Source organism: Chiloscyllium plagiosum, unplaced genomic scaffold (assembly GCF_037043375.1).
Source record: "Chiloscyllium plagiosum isolate Xiang-an unplaced genomic scaffold, Cpla_swu_hap1 HiC_scaffold_15, whole genome shotgun sequence".
Taxonomy (NCBI): Eukaryota; Metazoa; Chordata; class Chondrichthyes; order Orectolobiformes; family Hemiscylliidae; genus Chiloscyllium; species Chiloscyllium plagiosum.
The window spans coordinates 70,333,482-70,352,528 of NW_028270153.1; the positions used below are offsets into that span (position 1 = coordinate 70,333,482).

Genomic DNA, 19,047 nt, shown 5'->3' on the forward strand with positions numbered 1-19,047 from the left:
CCTGATCCCAACCATTAGCTATGTGCAAAGGTTTTCCTTATGCCCTCACTGGTGATTTTGTCAATTAAATCTGTGCACGCTTATTCTCGATGGTTCCACCATTAGGAAAAGCGGTTTTACTATCTCATTTGACCAGATATTTAGTGACATTACCACTGTTGCTGGATTAGTATTCCACAAGCCCAGACTAATGTTCTATTGTTTGGCTTTGAATCCCACCAGTGACCATGATTCAGTAAAATTTAAAATAATTATGAATAAGAACAAAGAAAATAAAGGGCTTGAATTAGAGAAAAGGGATTTTAATATCGTATGACAGGATCTGGTCAAAGTGGACTGAGAGCAGCAAATTATATGAAAATCTCCATGGATGGATTGGGAGACATTCAAAAGGGTAATCTTGAGAGTGCAGGGACAACATGCTCCCATAAAGATAAACGGTTGGACCAAAAACCTGAGCAATCCCCATACGTTTGAAAGATACTGGGAAATATTGCAATGTGCCACACCACCTTGCTAAAGCTGCTAATTGCTATCTGGAAATTTGTTGATGTGTGGGGTTCTAGGTATCTTTGTAAGAACAGCTTTAGGACTATGTTAATAAAAGCATGCCTTCACTTATTTGGACCTCATCAATTGTATTTGTTTTTGCATGGCAATAGGGACAGACATGAGATGTGAAAATTTCCCTACGTGAAAAAAAATGACCCATAAAAAAATTACATTCTGTGTCACTTTTCAGGAATTGATGTTGTTCTAAAGTCCTTTATAACCAGTTGAATACTTTTAGAATGTAATTACATTAAAGTTCCAGTGGTTAAAAGAAATATTTAAGTGATTTGTAAAATTTGCTTTTCTTTTCAAACAGACAACCATGTCAGTGAGGCCTCCGACTTGGAAACGTTTAATAAAATGAAAATGCACTGCAGGACTAAAGAGCGATGAGGTTGCAGAATGTAGAAGAAACATGAGAATAGTACAAGCAAAAATTTGGAAACAATGATGGAAAATGAAATTTTACCCCATGATACAACTATATTTTTGGCAAAGTCAGAAGAGGACATCATGGAATATTCTGTGGAGCGGGGAGTATCTGACAAAATGCATGTTATCACATTGCAGGTAGTCAACATGGATGAACACATCCAGCCCAGCCTGACTGAGGTCAACATGATGACAATGAACCAACAAGGAGTTGAAATGATTCCAAGTGAGCTGAGGCAGGCCTTGAGTAGTGAGGGTGAAATCATGCACACTCTTCCACTCCCTGAAGGAGTGCAGGTTTTTAAGGTATGAAGTTAGGAACTTACTGGACAAGAGGCCTTTACTTCTTAACATCTTTTTAAAACCCTTATTTTAAGTTTCAAATAGTTAACGAATATGCATTTACTCTACAAATTAAACCATATGCCACCATCCTTTGTTGGGTTCTACTCATGCATGTCATACAACAAATAAACAATGAACAACAGATTATGTCTTTCTCAAGAATTTTCAATAAGGTTAGGACACAGTATGACTGTGAGAAGCTCAAGCAGTCACGGAAATTTGGTCCTACCTATTCTCAACAGAAGCAGCATAAGATTCATCAAGATGAGGTCAAGTGTGTTTGTTTATTGTGCTGAGAAGGATGGCAGCTAAACATTCACAAGTGTTGTGCATTGTGTTGCTTACAGTGCTGGTCCCTGCTGCTAGTAGAGCAATGGTACAACTCCAACGTTAACTGATGACTAACCAATGCCGAAAGGTGACCGACCTGAAACTCTGGTTTCTCTCTGCACAGATATTGCTGACCTGTGTATTCCAATATTCTCTGTTTTTTTATGAAAGACTCTATCTTCAATTGAGAAGATACACTTGATTTGTTTGGAGTTGATTTGTCAGCTGACATGCCATGGTTAGAAAGTTCTGAATCAAATCAACCCAATGTGACAGTAATAGTCTGTGATTTCCAGAATATTGCTCGTTGATTATGTTGTGAATGTTTTCAGGTCAGCCAGTTGGACCTAATAGAATATGAGTTCCCCGATTGGGGCTGTTAATCTGATGGAACAGTCTCTGGGCTGACAGACAAAAAGTAGAGTTTCAGAGATTCTGACACTGGGTGCTGACTCTGACTAGGTTGGGTCAGAGTCAAAGACTTTCTTTCTGTAAATATAGGGTGACGGGATACTGGCCTCTGTGGAGCTATTTCAGTGGCAACGATAGTAAAGCATATTCCTGAAGAAACTTGCTCTCAACAGTCATCTTTGAGTTGAGGTAAGCATTTCTTGCGTCATGCCTTTATTTGGGAAGCTTGACTCATTCGACCCTGCCTTCAAAGGCTGGGCCCAGTGTGTGGAAAGAATGCATTATCTTTCAGAGCAAATAAAAAGCCATGTGTAAGTCTCCTAACAGCTTGTGGACTCTAGCCTTTTTCTGTTATTAGGAGCCGAACTTTCCCTGAAACACCAGATACTAAAACTTTTCAAGAATTGATGGATTTAGTAAAGGAATATTACAATCCCAAGCCTCCTTTAATTCTGAGACGCTATTGTTTTGATTTGGCAGTTTGAGAACCAGGGGAATCCGTGTCAGGAATTTGGTTAAGACGACTGGTAGACAAATGTGACTTTGGTTTATCCCTTAATGAGATGCTGAGAGACCCCAGTTAGTATGTGGGATTAATGATATAAGCATTCAAGCTGAAGCCAACTGGACTTCAAACAGGCACTATGATTGGCTTTATCATTGGAAAATGGAGTAAGTGGACCATATGAGTTTCAGAGTGTTCGGATGGAAGTGGACACTCTTGCCAGTCCAACTGAGCTTGGGGAACACCACTTGAGTGCAGGCAATTGCGTAGCCTCACTCAGGACATAGTCTGATTGGAGGGTCTCTAGGTTGGTTGATGGCAAAGCCCCAAAGCAAAACCAAGTATCAGCCAAATAGTTAAAAGTTCTTCAGGATCTGGGCCGGCAAGCCTTTGTAGTTGCTGCTGGTATTTGGATTCAAGACAACAATAGAGACCTACTAGACCTAAACTGAGTAATATAACTCATAGGCTGGTAACCAAGAGAAAGTCCCCCTAACATCTTGTTTGGAAGTTAAGTTGCTAGGCAACAGTCAAAACAGTGGTTAAATGGTCATCTGGTTCTCGTGGAGGTGGATACTGGTGCATCCATTCCAGTGGTCGCAGAACCAGTTTTTAACAAAAATCGCTTTGGACTTTCAATCCTTACATTTGTGCAAGATCTCAGTTAGGCTGAGAATCTATACAGGGGAACCTTTACAGATTAAAGATACAACTTTGGTTCTGGTTTCTTAAGAAAAGCAGCTGGTTCAGTTACCAGTGATTGTAGTAAAAGGTTTAGGAGAGATTCGCCTAAATTGGCTCAATGTTTTTCAATTAGAAAATGGCTGCCTGAGTGAAGTCCTAATGATTATCCAGAAGTTTTACAGCAAGGTTGAGGGACAATCAGAGCATCCAAGGCTACCTTGCATGTTGACCAAGAAGCGATTCCATGATTCTGCAAAGTGCACCCAGTGGTATTTACCCTCAGGGCAAATGTAGAGGCAGAAATCAGAAGGCTGAAAAGTGAAGGAACCATCAAACTAGTCCAATTTGCAGAATGGACTGCACTGGTTGTTTTAATTTTGAAGCCCGAAGGGTCAGTTTGCCTTTGTGGGGATTTTAAACAAACATTAAGCCACTTTTCGTATCTGAATAAGTACTCAATACCTTGAGTACAGGATTTATATGCAAAGCTGAGGGGCTGGGACGGGGAGCTGTCCTTCACAGAGCTGGATACAGTTACTTGCAATTGTGGTTGGACAAGGATTTCCAGAAAGTATGCTACAATTCATACTTGTAAGTGTTTATACCAAGACTGCCATTTGAGGTATTATCAGCCTGCTCATTTTGCAAGGTCTGCCTCAGGTTACCATTTATTTAGATGACGTGCTAATAGCAGGGAAGACTAATAAGGAACACTTAGAGAACTCGGACATAGTCCTTTTGAGGGTAGCGTGAAGGGCTAATGTGTGTTCCAAGCTTCCCAAGTGACCTACTTGGGCTACAGAATCAATAAGACTGATTTACACCAATTGGAAGATAAAGTGAGGGTGAGCAAAGGTGCCCCGGCTCCCATGTCTGTCCAGAAGGTTAGATATTTCCTGAGGCTGGTAAATGATTATGGAAGGTTTATACATAATGTGACTTCCATCCTGACATTCGTCCATCAACTCCTAAAAAAAGGTCAGCCTCAGAAATGATTGTGCAGTCAAGCCAAACTTTCAGAGACGTGAAGAAATAACTATGGTCCTCTAAAGTGTTGGTACACTATGATCTCAAGCAAGATCTGGCATTGACGCGTGAAGCCTCCCTTTATGGCATCGGGGTGGTTTAACTCAAAGGTGGCCCAGTGGAGAGGGAGCCACATTTGGACACAATCTCAAATCTGAAACACCTGGTAGTAATGGGGGAAACCAAAGGGCTGTCATGGCCAGAATCAAAATCTTTTTGGACCTGGAGAGATCAGCTCACAGTGGAAGATGGCATATTGTTATGTGGAGCAAAAGTGATTGTCCTGAGCATAGGTCGCTGCCTGGTACTAGTGAACTCCAACAGTGTCATCCAGGTGTCTCCAAAATGAAGATGCTGGCAAGAGTTACATCTGATGGCCAGGCTTGGATGCAACTTTAGCCATGTTAGTGGAGCAGTGCCCAGAATGCTAACAAGGACAAAAATGACAACCAGCCGCTCGCCCACATCAGTGGGAATGGCTGGGTAAACCTTGGATTCAGTTGCACATTCACTGTGCAGGTCTTTCCATGGGCTCAATCTTCTTAGACATTGTAGATATCCACACAAAGTGGTTGGACATGCATATGGTCCATTCGTCAAATACAGGAATGACAATAGAAAAAGTGCAAACTTTTTTTAATACACAAACTCCTGGAAGTATTGGCCACAGATAATGGGCCATCATATACCAGTAGGGAGTTTTGGTATTTACTAAAGTTGCATGGTGTTCAACATATAAAGATAGCTCCATGCCATCCATTATCTAGTGTCGTGGTAGAAAAAGCAGTCCAGACTTTCCAGGAGTTTGTGTATTAAAAAAAGTGTGCACTTTTTCTATTGTCATTTGTGTGTTTGACGAATGGACTGTATGCATGCCCATCAGAACTTTGAAGATTACTGGAAACTTGTAGTATCGCCATGCTTGAAATAATTTGAAATCACCACCCTGGTCAATTCAATAGTTATTCATAGACAGGTTTGACAATGTTTTATTGCTAAGTTGCTTGGTTTTGAATTGTTCACCATCATTCTCATTGACGGGTGCTTCACTCGCAATATAATTGAACAGTTTAGAAATACCTAAACGTTAGTTTGTCACATGTCTAGGAGACAGTACAAAAATTACTAATCATTTTGCTTTATTGAAATTCTGGTGTACAGGTATAGACGATCCTTTATCCGAAATTGTCGGGACCAGCTGTTTTTCGGAATTCGGAATTTTTCAAATTTCAGAATAAGTGACAGTTTGATGGTGAAATTTAAAAAAAAATCTTACCAGAGGGTCAGACTTACTAAGTAAAACAGGCCTCGAGAGAGAACCGAGGCCTGCTGGTGCTGGGCCACGCCCCCCCCCATATCGTATCTGAGTGACACGCATCGAGGGGGTGTCGACTTGGGTTAACTGTTTGCACGCCAAGCAACCTTGTTAATGAGAAAAAAACTTCACAAAAAAACCTTCGGACTTTGGAGCTTTCAGGATTTCGGATAAAGGATTGTTCATCTGTACTAGCAGAGACAGTATAATGAAATTTAAAAATGTGTTGCTGGAAAAGCGCAGCAGGTCAGGCAGCATGAAGAAGGGTTTATGCCCGAAACGTCGATTCTCCTGCTCCTTTGATGCTGCCTGACCTGCTGCGCTTTTCCAGCAACACATTTTTAAGCTCTGATCTCCAGCATCTGCAGTCCTCACTTTCTCCTAGTGTAATACAATTTGTATGCTTTGTAAAACTGAACATTTTTGGAAGAAGACAAATATTTTGCGTTTGTGGGCGGCACGGTGGCACAGTGGTTAGCACTGCTGCCTCGCAGCGCCAGAGACCCGGGTTCAATTCCCGCCTCAGGCGACTGACTGTGTGGAGTTTGCACGTTCTCCTCGTGTCTGCGTAGGTTTCCTCCGGGTGCTCCGGTTTCCTCCCACAGTCCAAAGATGGGCAGGTCAGGTGAATTGGCCATGCTAAATTGCCCGTAGTGTTAGGTAAGGGGTAAATGTAGGGGTGGGTTACGCTTCGGCGGGTCGGTGTGGACTTGTTGGGCCGAAGGGCCTGTTTCCACACTGTAAAGTAATCTAAAGTAAAGTAATCTAATCTAAACTCTCCTCTCTTGAGCATTTGTTTTAGTCCTTGGCAAACTGAGGTGGACAGGCAGCATGCTCCCTAGTCTTTAGAAGCCAACCTATAATTAGGTTAGGGTTGTAATATGTTGAGACGAAAGTTGTTGCAGGACCCTTTCTATGGGTAATGCCCTCACTGTAATTGACTGTCATACCCAACTGGTAATCTGCGGGGCTACATCATATCGTTGCGGTTTTGGGAAATCAATGTCTCATACTTCAACTTATTTTGAAGTTACTTTGTCAGTTCATTCCAGCTAACTTTTTTTCACAGAGGACATTAGATGACTATTTAAATATAAATAATGTTCAGGTTTATGGAGTCCAAGCCTTCCAAATCTATCTTCACTAGTGAAGTTTCTCATTCTTGGAACCATTTGTTAAATCTCTTTTGCACTCCAGTGTATTCACATCCTCCAGCTGAAGTGTAACCTACCTCTTGCACTCTATGCCCTAGTAAGCCTAGGATACCAAAAACTTTATTTACCACTCTCCACCTACCCTGCTACCTTTAATGGCTTATTTACATAAACACTCATGTCTCTGTGTTCCCTTTAGATTTGTACTCTTTATTTCATACTGTCTTCCATGTTCTTTCTGCCAAAATATATCACCCCACACTTATTCACATTGAATTTCTCATGCCACCTCTCTGAGCACTCCACCAAATAATTAATGCCAATTTGATGTTCTGCACTGTTCTTCAGATTAGTAATGACGAGATGCTCAGTGGAGAAGATGGTTTTGACCCTGACCCTGATCTAAGTGATTTTTACTTAGGTGAGGGCAAAGAGTGTAGGGAGGGCAGCTCAAGAACGAGAGCCAGCTGGAAAGATTTTGCTGAAAGCTAGAGCTGGAGGATCAAGGGCACTTGATCCAGACACTGTTGCATTTAAGTGTAGCAGCTTAACCAATATTAATTAAAGGATAAACCTGTGAGGAAATATTGCTGAGCAGGAGTTCAAACAGAACATATTAAAAACATGTCCAAATGGGAAGGGTAAATATTTAAAAATATTTTAATCTGCAGTTTGTATTGCAATCAATCTATGCCATTGTGTACATCATTAAAAGATTAAAAACTTATTAATGACAATATTATATTAGCCACTACGACTTCAGTCTTGGATGATGTCTGATTCTGAGCGTTCTTAATTAACAAACATATCTCTTCAAAAATCATGAACAAAATGTGCAGAACAACATAAACATCAATTTACATTGGAACTTAAATATTGAACAACAGAATACAAGTGTTCTGTTCTTTCTAAAATGCACCTTAGTATTTATGGCATGCATAAGATTTTTTTTATGGAAACCGTTTGGACATTGGAGATTTGAATACTATCATAACTAGGGAAGTGTGTCGATAATTGATCCCAAGTGTTACACAAGCTGCCATAAATATGTAACCACCCAATTAAACCAACAAGCTGACCTATTTGCCTGACGTGACCACTCTTCAGGATAAAAGTAATTCATTGTAGGCTTTACTATTAACTAGAAAATGATTATTTATCATAAGCAAACTTATTCTGCAGCAAAAGTCAGCAAAAAAGTTATTAATTGCTACCAAGCAACTTAAGCTATACAATTTAAAAACCCCAAGCATGTATGCATTAATTCATGAATAAGACAGACTAATACAGATGGTCATAAATATTATGAGTGTGAAAATATTGAAAGGGAGAAAGAAATTGTGTAACCTAAGAACCCAGACCACAAGAGTACGATGAGTTATTTCTCACAGTTCTTTCCAGTTGTTCTTATTGATGGTGACAAAATATCTGCCGAGCAATGGTTGATCTTCAGTTCAGTAACTGATGGATGGATCTATGTCTTGTATTCGAACCATTTTCAAATTCTTCAGTTTTGCCTTTTAGACTCAGAGAAATGGCAAGAGGTGCTTCTTGTTTGCAGGCTTCTCGTGTCTCTGAGTGCACAGAACTCACAAGTCTGTAACAACTGCTGCTGGACCAATACAAAGACTGTCATTAAGCACTATTTCATTAACTCAGAGACTCCTGGTATCACTTTGTCGCATAAAATATGCATCTCACTGATCTAAGAAGTAACCTAATCCTGTGCAGCTGAAATGTACACTAAACAATCCGACTTGATCTTCAAGTTGCAAAGGCTTTCTTGGTACTTTTTAGCTATAAAGCAGGTTCAACTTTCATTTTACAGTGTATAGTTGTAAAGAAAAACAAAGAAATGTCCTTACTGTGTAAGTCGCTACAATGCCAGCAAGAACAAGGGAGAGGTATTACCCTCGTTATTCATATTGTTACATGATGAAATACAATAAAGTTGTGGTTTCGCCTATATTTGTGCTGTACTTTAACATTTTGGTTATTTGATAACATTAGGTAGGGCCAAATGGAGAGATGCAGTATATTGAGAGAATGGAACTGGATGCAGCCCATACTCCAGAAGAATACATCGGCACAGTGATAGAACAATACCACGATCCACTTTTCAAGAAAGAGAAAAGGAGTCTGCAGTGCGATATACAAATTGGGAATAATACAGATGTGACCGTTCATCTTTGTAGAGACAGACAACTGGAGGGACTACAGTCGGGTGTAGCTGTTGAAAAAACAACTAGTTCTGCCATTACGGCTGGACTTAACAAAACTAAAAAGCAAGGTTAGTGTTCGTTTTTATTTGAGCATGTGTAACGTTTGTTGATAGTTATTTGAAGTGTTTTGACCTTACCATCCCCATCTGTAATATGGAAAATTCTTCAGTTTCAATGTTCCTACTCTTGTTGCTGCATGATTAGTAGCTAGGAGGCATGAAAGAAAATTCCTGCACTGACGTTCAGCAATGGGGGAATCTGTTAATCTCACTTTAAAACAGAGTTCTTATAAAATGCATTTTATTCTGTCTGCATGTATTCTTTGAACTGTGTGCTTTGTATTGCAGCTAATGCTTGTGTGTGGGGAAAGCTATGATATTACTTAGAAGGTTAATGAGCCAGATTGAGCATTTCCATAGGATTAAGAAGTCTGACCAAAGGATAATAGAAGATATTTATTATGATGTGTGATTCATCACTGTTTCAATCCATAGGCAGAATTCAGCCAGATAGTTTGGGGCATCCAATGGAAGATCTTTCAATGGAAATTTCTGGGAGTGAATCAGAATCGTCCACTTGGATCGTTCATGCACCAATGACCACAGATCCTCTAACCTCCCCCTTTGCTGTGTGATCATGCCTCTTTATCAAGGCCCTAAACTGTGGTCAATAGAAATTGGAATAAAATTAATTTTTAGTGAAATGCATGCTGGAATTGCAAACATAAAGTAACAGCTAATAAGTCATATTAATTATGTGAGCAGGCCCATCACATCACTGATAGTTTTATGTAGCATTAAACACTGCTTGGTTCAAACCTAACTGTTCCAAAAAAAAAGTTTCATAGAGACTGTATGCGCATAAATTTTAACTGTTACCACTAATTATGAACAGAGAAGAGTTTTAATTCTTAGTTTTAACTCCTGCATGGGACTTTCAATGCATATGATTATTAACCACTTTTTGGAAACACATCATTGTGGCACATATGTTATTCATTTGGAAACACAAGTGATTTACTGATAGTGGCTAATTATTGGAAAAAAATACCATGGGTGATTTGGTGATGGAAAAAATGTTCTATTTTGTGTAAGAGCATTTCTGGATATTAAAAATAATAGTATTTTAATCGATGGCAGGTATGATTTGAACCCTAATCTTCTGGTCCAGAGGTGGGGTCACTACCACTATGCCACAAGACTCTTGAAAGAAATACTTATTTTAATCAACCTGCTCAGATATGTTATCCGATATTTAAGGAAGGATGCAATAGCAATGGAAGCAGTCCAAGGAAGTTTCACTCGGTTAATTCTGGCTATTAGAATTAGGTTTTATTGTCACATCTACTCAAGTACAACAATACAGAAGTATAGTGAAAAGTTTACAATGTCACCACTCGGCACCAACTTAGATACAAAGTACATTGGTACAAGATCCTAGGTAAGGAGTAGAAAAATAAAGGAACAAGTTATAAGTTCAACATTACAGTTCTTGTCAGTATAAGGTAGTAAATAAGATATAAGGTTAAAAGTTTCAATTTACAGACCTTCTTTATTTGTCGGTCTGCAGTTGCTCCATGCTAGGCTTTCTCCACAAGGGCTTGATCTCTTGAACCTCGCGTCCACGCTGCTGTCTCCCACAACTGCCATCCTTTTCCCACGTTGGGCTCGATCTTGTCTTATGAGAATTATCTAAAGTTCTTAGATTTCAAAGAGGTTACAATGAGATCTTGATCAATTGGGTCAAAGGGCTGAAAAGTGGCAGATGGAGTTTAATTTGGATAAATGTGAGGTGTTGTATTTTTGGTAAAATAAACAAGAGCAGAACTTATACAAGTTAATGTAGGGCCTTGGGTAGTGTTGTAGAATAGAGATCTAGGAGTTTAGGTACATCATTCTTTGAGGTTTGTGTCACGTGTACAGGGTGGTTAAGAAGACGTTTAGCACGCTTGCCTTCATTGCTCAGATGTTTGATTATAGGAGTTGGGTCATCATGTTGAGGTTGTACAAGTCATTGGTGAGGCCTCTTCTGGAGTGCTGTGTCTAGTTCAGGTCTCCCTGGTATTAGAAGCATATTGTTATGCTAGAGAGGGTTCAGAAAAGATTTACCAGGATGTTGCCAGGAATGGAGGGTTTGAGTTCGAAGGAGAGGCTGGATATGTTGGGTCTTGTTTCATTGAGTGTAGGAGGTTGAAGGGTGACCTTACAGAGGTTTATGAAACCATGAGGTCAATGGCAGGAATCTTTTCCCCAGGGTTGGGGATTTCAAGACTCGGTGGTATACTTTTAGGATGAGAGGAGAAACATATAAAAAAGACATGAGGGGTAACCTTTTTACACAGAGAGTGGTTTGTGTATGGAATGAACTTCCAGAGGAAGTGGTGGATGTGGGTACAGTTGTAGTGTTTAAAAGGCATTTAGATAAGTACACAAATAAATGCTTGGAGGGATATGGGCCAAAAGCAGGCAGGTGGGGCTAGTTTAGTTTAGGGTTATAGTCAGCATGGAGTAGTTGGTATGGGTATGTTTTGACTGCTGTATGAGTTGAGGAGAAGTTGAGTAGGTTGGGCCTATGTTCATTGGAGTTTAGAAGAATGAAAGTGACCTTATAAACCTTGTACAATTCTTCAGGAGATTTACAGGGTACATGCTGAGATGTAATTTCCCTTTGTGATAGAGGGAATAACCTAAGTGAGAGCCCAGCCTCCCCACTTCTCATTAGAGCAGAGGTGAGGATGATTTTTTTTCTCATAACATAGTGAATATGTGGAATTCTTCACTACAAAAGGGCTATAGAGGCTGGGCTATTAAGTACATCCAAGGCTAAGATATACAGATCTTTAATTGGTAATGGAATCAAGAGTTGCAGGGATAAGGGAGCAAAGTGGAGTTAAGAATGATGGCTTAATGATTAGCACTGCTGCCTCACAGTGCCAGGGACCTGGGTTCGATTCCACCCTTGGGCGACTGTGTGGAGTTTGCACATTCTCCCCTGTGTCTGCATGGGTTTCCTCTGGATGCTATGGTTTCCTCCCACAGTCCAAAAATGTGCAGATTAGGTGGATTGACCATTCTAAATTGCCATAGTATCCATGAGTATGCAGACTAGGTGGATTAGACATGGGACATGCATGGTTATAGGTTTTGGGTTGGGTCCGGGTGGGATGCTGTTCGGAAAATTGAACTGGACTGAATGGCCAGCTTCCAAACTGTAGGGATTCTATGATTATCAGATCAGCCATGAAATCATTAAGTGCCAGAGCAGACTCAATAGCTTAAGTAGCCTACTTCTGCTGCTGTGTAATGAACCACCTCCAGTATGGATGCAACTTGAATTTGGATCTTTAAGGCAAGAAGTATGAACACCACAACTGTAATGCTTAAAAGACATTTAAATAAGTACATGAATAAGAAATGTTTGGAGGGATATAGACCAAGCGTGTGCAGGTAGGATTTGTTTGGGATTATGGTTGGCATGGACCTTTAAAAAAAATACATCTAATCACCTGTCCAGGCACATTATGACACATCTGGTTGATGAAATTTGAACCTGGATCTTCCGGTCTAGAGGGAAGGATACTACCACTACAATACAAGACTTGAACGTTGTTAACATATAGGCTGATCTAAATAGGCAGCAGAGTCTCCTGATAGCACACATTTTGGTATGGAAGCACAATAAAGCTGGCAGTAGCTCTGACTCTTGTTTAAAGACTTATTATCAAGATTCCTTCCTTATCTGGACACCGCTTCGACTGGGACAACACATCCATCTTAGGACAAGCCAAACAAAGACATGCATGAGAATTCCTAGAAGCATGGCATTCCAACCGGAACTCTATCAACAAACACATCGAGTTAGACCCCATCTACCACCCCCTGAGAAAAAGAACAGGAAATGACATCACCACAGGAAATGACATCACAAACGCAAAGAAACCTAAACATATAAATAGAAAGCAGGAATCATGTACACTGCTTTGCTTGAGGCCCACTGAAGATGTTACCTAGTAGGGTGACAAAATGTCTGGAAATGAATCTTCCAGCTCAGCAAGCAAACCCAGATCCACAATTTAGAGTCATAGAGATGTACAGTACGGAAACAGACCCTTCGGTCCAACTCGTTCACGCCGACCAATTATACCAACCCAATCTAGTCCCACTTGCCAGCACCTGGCCCATATCCCTCCAAACCCTTCCTATTCATATACCCATCCAAATGCCTTTTAAATGTTGCAATTGTACCAGCCTCCACCACTTCCTCTGGCAGCTCATTCCATACACTTACCACCCTCTGTGTGATAAAGTTGCTCCTTAGGTCCCTTTTATAGCTTTCCCCTCTCACCCTAAACCTATACCCTCTAGTTCTGGACTCCCCGACCGCAGGGAAAAGACTTTGTCTATTTACCCTATCCCTGCCCCTCATTGTTAAAAATCACACAACACCAGGTTATAGTCCAACAGGTTTAATTGGAAGCAAGGTAAAAATGAAGGGCTTTTGCCTGAAACGCGATTTCGCTGCTCTTTGGATGCTGCCTGAACTGCTGTGCTCTTCCAGCACCACTAATCCAGAATCATTAATTGGAAGCACACTAGCTTTCGGAGACACTGATACAACTACACAATGATATCAACCAGTTTCATCCCACCATCAAACTCACCATGGACTACTCTCGTCTATCTGTCTCATTCTTGGACACATGCATCTCCATCAAGGATGGACACATCAGCACCATACTCTACCTCAAACCCACAGACAACCTCACAATGCTACACTTCTTCGGCTTCCAGCCAAATCATATTAAAACAGCCATCCCCTATGGACACACCCTATGTGTACACCGGACCTTTTCAGGTGAGGAGGAATGTGACGGGCACCTGGAAGTACTCAGGGATGCCCTCATAAGAATGGGGTATGATGCTCAACTCATTGACCGCCAGTTCTGACGTGCCACAGCAAGGAACTGTAATGACCTCCTCAGGAGACAGACACGTGCTGCAACTGACAGGGTACTCTTCGTTGTCCAGTACTTCCCAGGAGCTGAAAAACTACACCATGTTCTTTGTGACCTGCAACACATTATCAATGAGGATGAGCACCTCACCAAGACCTTCCCACACCTCCACTACTTGCCTTTAAACAACCGCCAAACCTCAAACAAATCGTTATTTGTAGCAAGCTGCCCAGCTCTCAGGACAACTCCATACAACCCTGTCACGGTAGGCGCTGCAAGACATGTCAGAGTGTGACATGGATACCACCATTACACATGGGGACACCTCCCACCACGTACTTGGCAGGTACTCATGGGACTCAGTCTATCTTATACATTGCAGGCAAGGATGCCCTGAGGCATGGTACGTTGGGGAAACTGAGCAAAGGCTACGGCAACAGATGAATGGGCACCACACAACAATCAACAAACAGGAGTGTTCCCTCCCAGTTGGGGAACACTTTAGTGGTGCAGGACATTCGACCTCGGACCTTCGGGTGACCATTTTCCAAGGCGAACTTCGGGACAGGTGGTAGCGAAAAGTGGCCGAGCAGAGGCTGATAGCTAAGTTCCATATCCATAGGGAAGGCCTCAACTGGGACCTTGGGTGACCACTATTGCGCTATACATACACACAGGCACTCCTATACACGCACATACACACGGACACACATATAAACAGACACACACACACTCTCCCATACTCTCACATGCATCCTCTTAGAGACTTAGACCACTCTACACTCATGCACACACATATACACTCTCTCACAGACACTCACAACCCCCCCCACCCCAGACACACACACCCACACTCACACATGCACCCCCGCACAGACTTAAGACACTCTACACTCACTACACACACATATACACTCTCTCTCACACTCACAACCCCCAACCTAGACAGATACGCACACAGACAGACACAAAGAGCCACATGCACACACATATATTTTGTGGGGTGAATTTGTACTTGCAGAGTTACATTGTACTTTGTTCAAAAACTGTATGAATTCATGTAAAACTCTGTTACCTCACTCTGTCTATCATGGCATAGACAGAGAACACAGGGGGCCAACACCTTCAACATATTGTCTAGCTAACACAAATTGTCACAGTTAACCTGGGTGAGAATGCAACTCTTAAAAAAAGGTTTTGGGTTTACACATGAAAGAAATGAAACTATCATAGTATTCGAACAGATGAAAGACTCAATAGTCAATTAAGGTATTTTTCAATGTATAATTTCAGTTACATCACACTGTAAACTTTTGCTATAAATTCTGTGCCTTACAATTGAGCCCTCCACCTGATGAAGGAGCGGCGCTCCAAAAGCTAGTGTGCTTCCAATTAAACCTGTTGGACTGTAACCTGGTGTTGTGTGATTTTTAATTTTGTACAACCCAGTCCAACACCGATCTTACTGTGTCTTCTCTGCGATTGTGCAAATTATGCATGTTGCACCATGGGTACGCATCCTCTGTTTTCGCTCTCTCGTATATCCTCCTCTTGTTCCATTTTGTCTAATCACTAAGAAAATAGTGTGTTGCTGAGTGATTGTTTTAAATTAATCAATTTTGTCTTATATCTTTGTTTAGATAATTAAGAAATCTTTCTGAGTTGCACAGATTACTCCCTGGGAATTAATCCTCAGATGAATGTTCATCCATGACTGCTGGTAAAATAGTGTGACATTTGATGGCAAACATGCTTCGGGATTTTTGAGATTGTGAAAGCCATTTTTTTTTATTCTTTGAAAAACATTTCCTCATGACAGATATTAAGAAGACATTTCAGTGTAAATTATGTTCACGCACTTTTACACAACGGTCTAATCTAGACCGTCATATGAGAAGCCATTCAGATGAGCGTCCACACAGATGTCATCTTTGTGAAAAGGCATTCCGAACTGTCACCCTCCTGCAAAACCATATCAACACTCATACAGGTAAATTAACCAATTTCCTTCTGTAGCTGCATGTGTTATACCTCTATTGAACTGATTGTGATAATGCAGTCTATATAGCGGAAAATTGCTTACTCAAAGGGTAACTTTGCTTTGAAGAATCAGTGCTACAACTCTGTCACTCTCGCGTGGTTTCTATGAGCTGCGTGTCCACTGTAAGTATGGCAACCAAGAATTTACCATTCTGTCTTGAACTGTCCAGAGACTATCCCCACAGCAATTTGAATCCAGAGTAAAAAATTAATTAGCTACCTTTTAGATCCCATGGCTCTACCCTTCTTTGGAATGGAATATGATTTACTGCCTGTATCATTGTGAAAGTGATACCTTTGGAGAAATTGCTCTTTGGGAGAAATAGAGATAAGGTGAGTTTTAGCACTATTAAAAATAGACATATTCACCATTCAGTGAGATCATGGCTGATCTTCTATTTAAACACAATTTTCCTGTGCTATCTCAATGTCTCTTGATCCTTTTAATGTTTGAAAATCTACTAATTTCAGTCTTGAAATGTCTTCTTAACATCTGTCATAGAAATGTACAGCATAGAAACAGACCATTCGGACCAACCCGTCCATGCTGTCAATGACAGAGTCTTCCCAGCCCTCTTGGGAAGAGAATTTCATAACCCTCTAAAAGTATAGATTCCTTTTTATCTTAGTCCTAAATGGCCTAACCCTTCCTCTGAGAGTTAGTGGAACTGGATTCCACCTGCCAGAGGACCTTATTGAACACTGAAAAAATATTCTGTATGTTGAGTGAGATCACCTCTCAATTTCCCAAACTCCAGTGAATAAAACCCCTGTGTATTTAATTTTGCCTCCTAAGATAATGCCTTGATCCCAGTAATTAATTTGAGGAACGTTGATGCACTCCCTTAATGGCAATTAAACCCTTACTAGGTAAGGAGACCAAAGCAGCACAACGAGTGACTCAACGAGTGATCTCATTAAACAGTGTAAATTAATATATAATTGCTGCAAGACATCTTTACCCCAGAGTCAAATCATCTTGTAATAAAGTCAGCCTGCTATTTGCCTTGTAACTGAATGTTAACTCTGTGACTCATGAGCAAGAATATCCAAGTCCCTTCAAAACTCAGCACTGTGCAGCCTCTTCTTTCGAACTGTCGGCAGACCTGTCAGCAGCTATCAAGTTTTAAAAGGATCTGTTAAAAAGTAATTATAAAAAGGAACTGTCAGAAATTTGGATAGAATTTGTCCAAGGAAACTGTCAAAAGTCTTGCGGCACTTAAAATTTCAGACCTTTAAACCAAACAAATTGCTGTTGAAACAGGCCTGAGGATTGCGATAACTGGGTTAATGCTCTGTGATTGGTACAAAAACATCTTGTATTACGTGGGTGCTTGCAATTTCATAGTTTGATTTGTAATCATAGAATCTCTACAGTGCAGAAAGAGGCTATTTGAGTCTGCACCAACTGTCTGAACAGCATCCCACCCTATCCATGCATTTGCTACTTATCCCACCTAGCCTACACACCCCAACAGGGCAATTTACCATGTCCAATCCACCTAATTTGCACATCTTTGGACTGTGGGAAGAACTGGAGCACCCATTGGAAAGCCACGCAGAAATGGAGAGAATGTGCAGACTCCACACAGAAAATCAGCCAAGGCTGGAATCGCATCCAGGTCCTTGCAACTGAGAGGCATCTGTGCTAACTACTGTGCTGCCCTAAACTCGAATGGTTTATAACTCTAATAATTGTATACTCTTTGAAGAGGACTGTTTGTGTTTGTAAGGGATGAGAGCATAAGACAAGGATGCAGAAGCAGGTCATTCCATCCATCAAGTCTGCTCTGGCTTATATATACAATCTTGGAAAAGATTTACAAGGATGTTGCCAGGGTTGGAGGATTTGAGTTAAAGGGAGAGGCTGAACACGCTGGGGCTGTTTTCCTTCGAGCGTCGGAGGCTGAGGGGTGACCTTGTAGAGGCTTTCAAAATTATGAGGGGCATAGATAGGGTAAATAGGCAAAGTCTTTTTCTTGGAGTTGGGGAGTTCAGAACTAGAGGGCATAGGTTTAGGGTGAGAGGGGAAAGATATAAAAGAGACCTAAGGGGCAACTTTTTCATGCAGAGGGTGGTACGTGTATGGAATGAGCTGCCAGAGGAAGAGGTGGAGGCTGATACAATTGCAACATTTAACAGGCATCTGGATGGGTATATGAATATGAAGGATTTGGAGGATATGGGCCAGGTGCTGGCAGGTGGGACTAGATTGTGTTGAGCTATCTGGTCGGTATGGATGGGTTGGACCGAACGGTCTGTTTCCATGCTGTACATCTCTATGAATCTATGGCTGATCTGATAATCCTCATCTCAATTCCCAAACCAGAGAATTGAGAAGCTTACAAAGACCAACAGAGGGGAACAATAAAGAAATAAGGAGGGAGAAGATTGAATATGAGGGTAATTTAGACTGTAGTATAAAAGAAGATATATGCAAGTGGCAAAAGAGAGGCAAAAGTGGACTTTGGATCCCTGGAAAATGACGCTGGAGAGATAGTAGTGGGGAATAAGGAAATAGCCGAAGAACTGAATAATTACTTCATGTCAGTCTTCATGATAGAGGACGTAAGTAATACCCCTACAATTCAAGAGAGTGAGGGGGCAGAGCTGACTGTAGTGGCCATCACCAAGGAGAAGATGCTAGAAAAACTGAAAGGCCTGAAGGTGAATAAATCACCTGGATCCGATGGACTACACTCCAGAGTTCTAAAGCAGATAGCTGAAGAAGTAGTGGAGGCATTAGTGGTGATCTTTCAGGAATCACTGGAGTCAGGGAGACTCCCAGAGGATTGGAAAAAGAAGATAGCTATCTGGCAGAAAGCAGAGAATGACGATAAAAGGATCTTTCTCAGGATGGTAACTGATGACTAGTAGTGTTCCGCAAGGGTCAGTGTTGGGACCACAACTGAGTTTAGATTAGATTACTTATAGTGTGGAAACAGGAAACAGGTGTTTCTCGATTCCATCAACTAAGTCGTTAACAAATCTGGTGAATAATTGGAGACTCAACTGCTGTGCAAATCAACCATCAGGTTCAGGAGATTCACAATTCAGAACTTATCTCTTCTAACCCT

At 41.0% G+C, this 19,047-nt stretch overlaps 1 protein-coding gene across 1 annotated transcript in view; it reads left to right on the forward strand.

Moving 5' to 3' along the window:
• LOC122540775 (transcriptional repressor CTCF-like) overlaps positions 1-19,047 on the forward strand; it is a 224,243-nt gene that overhangs the window by 521 nt on the left and 204,675 nt on the right. The window contains exons 2-4 of the mRNA XM_043676988.2: positions 869-1,290; positions 8,765-9,044; positions 15,750-15,920. Of these exons, the coding sequence (XP_043532923.2) occupies positions 1,000-1,290; positions 8,765-9,044; positions 15,750-15,920 (742 nt within the window). The 5' untranslated portion in view covers positions 869-999. The remainder of the gene's footprint in view (positions 1-868; positions 1,291-8,764; positions 9,045-15,749; positions 15,921-19,047) is intronic.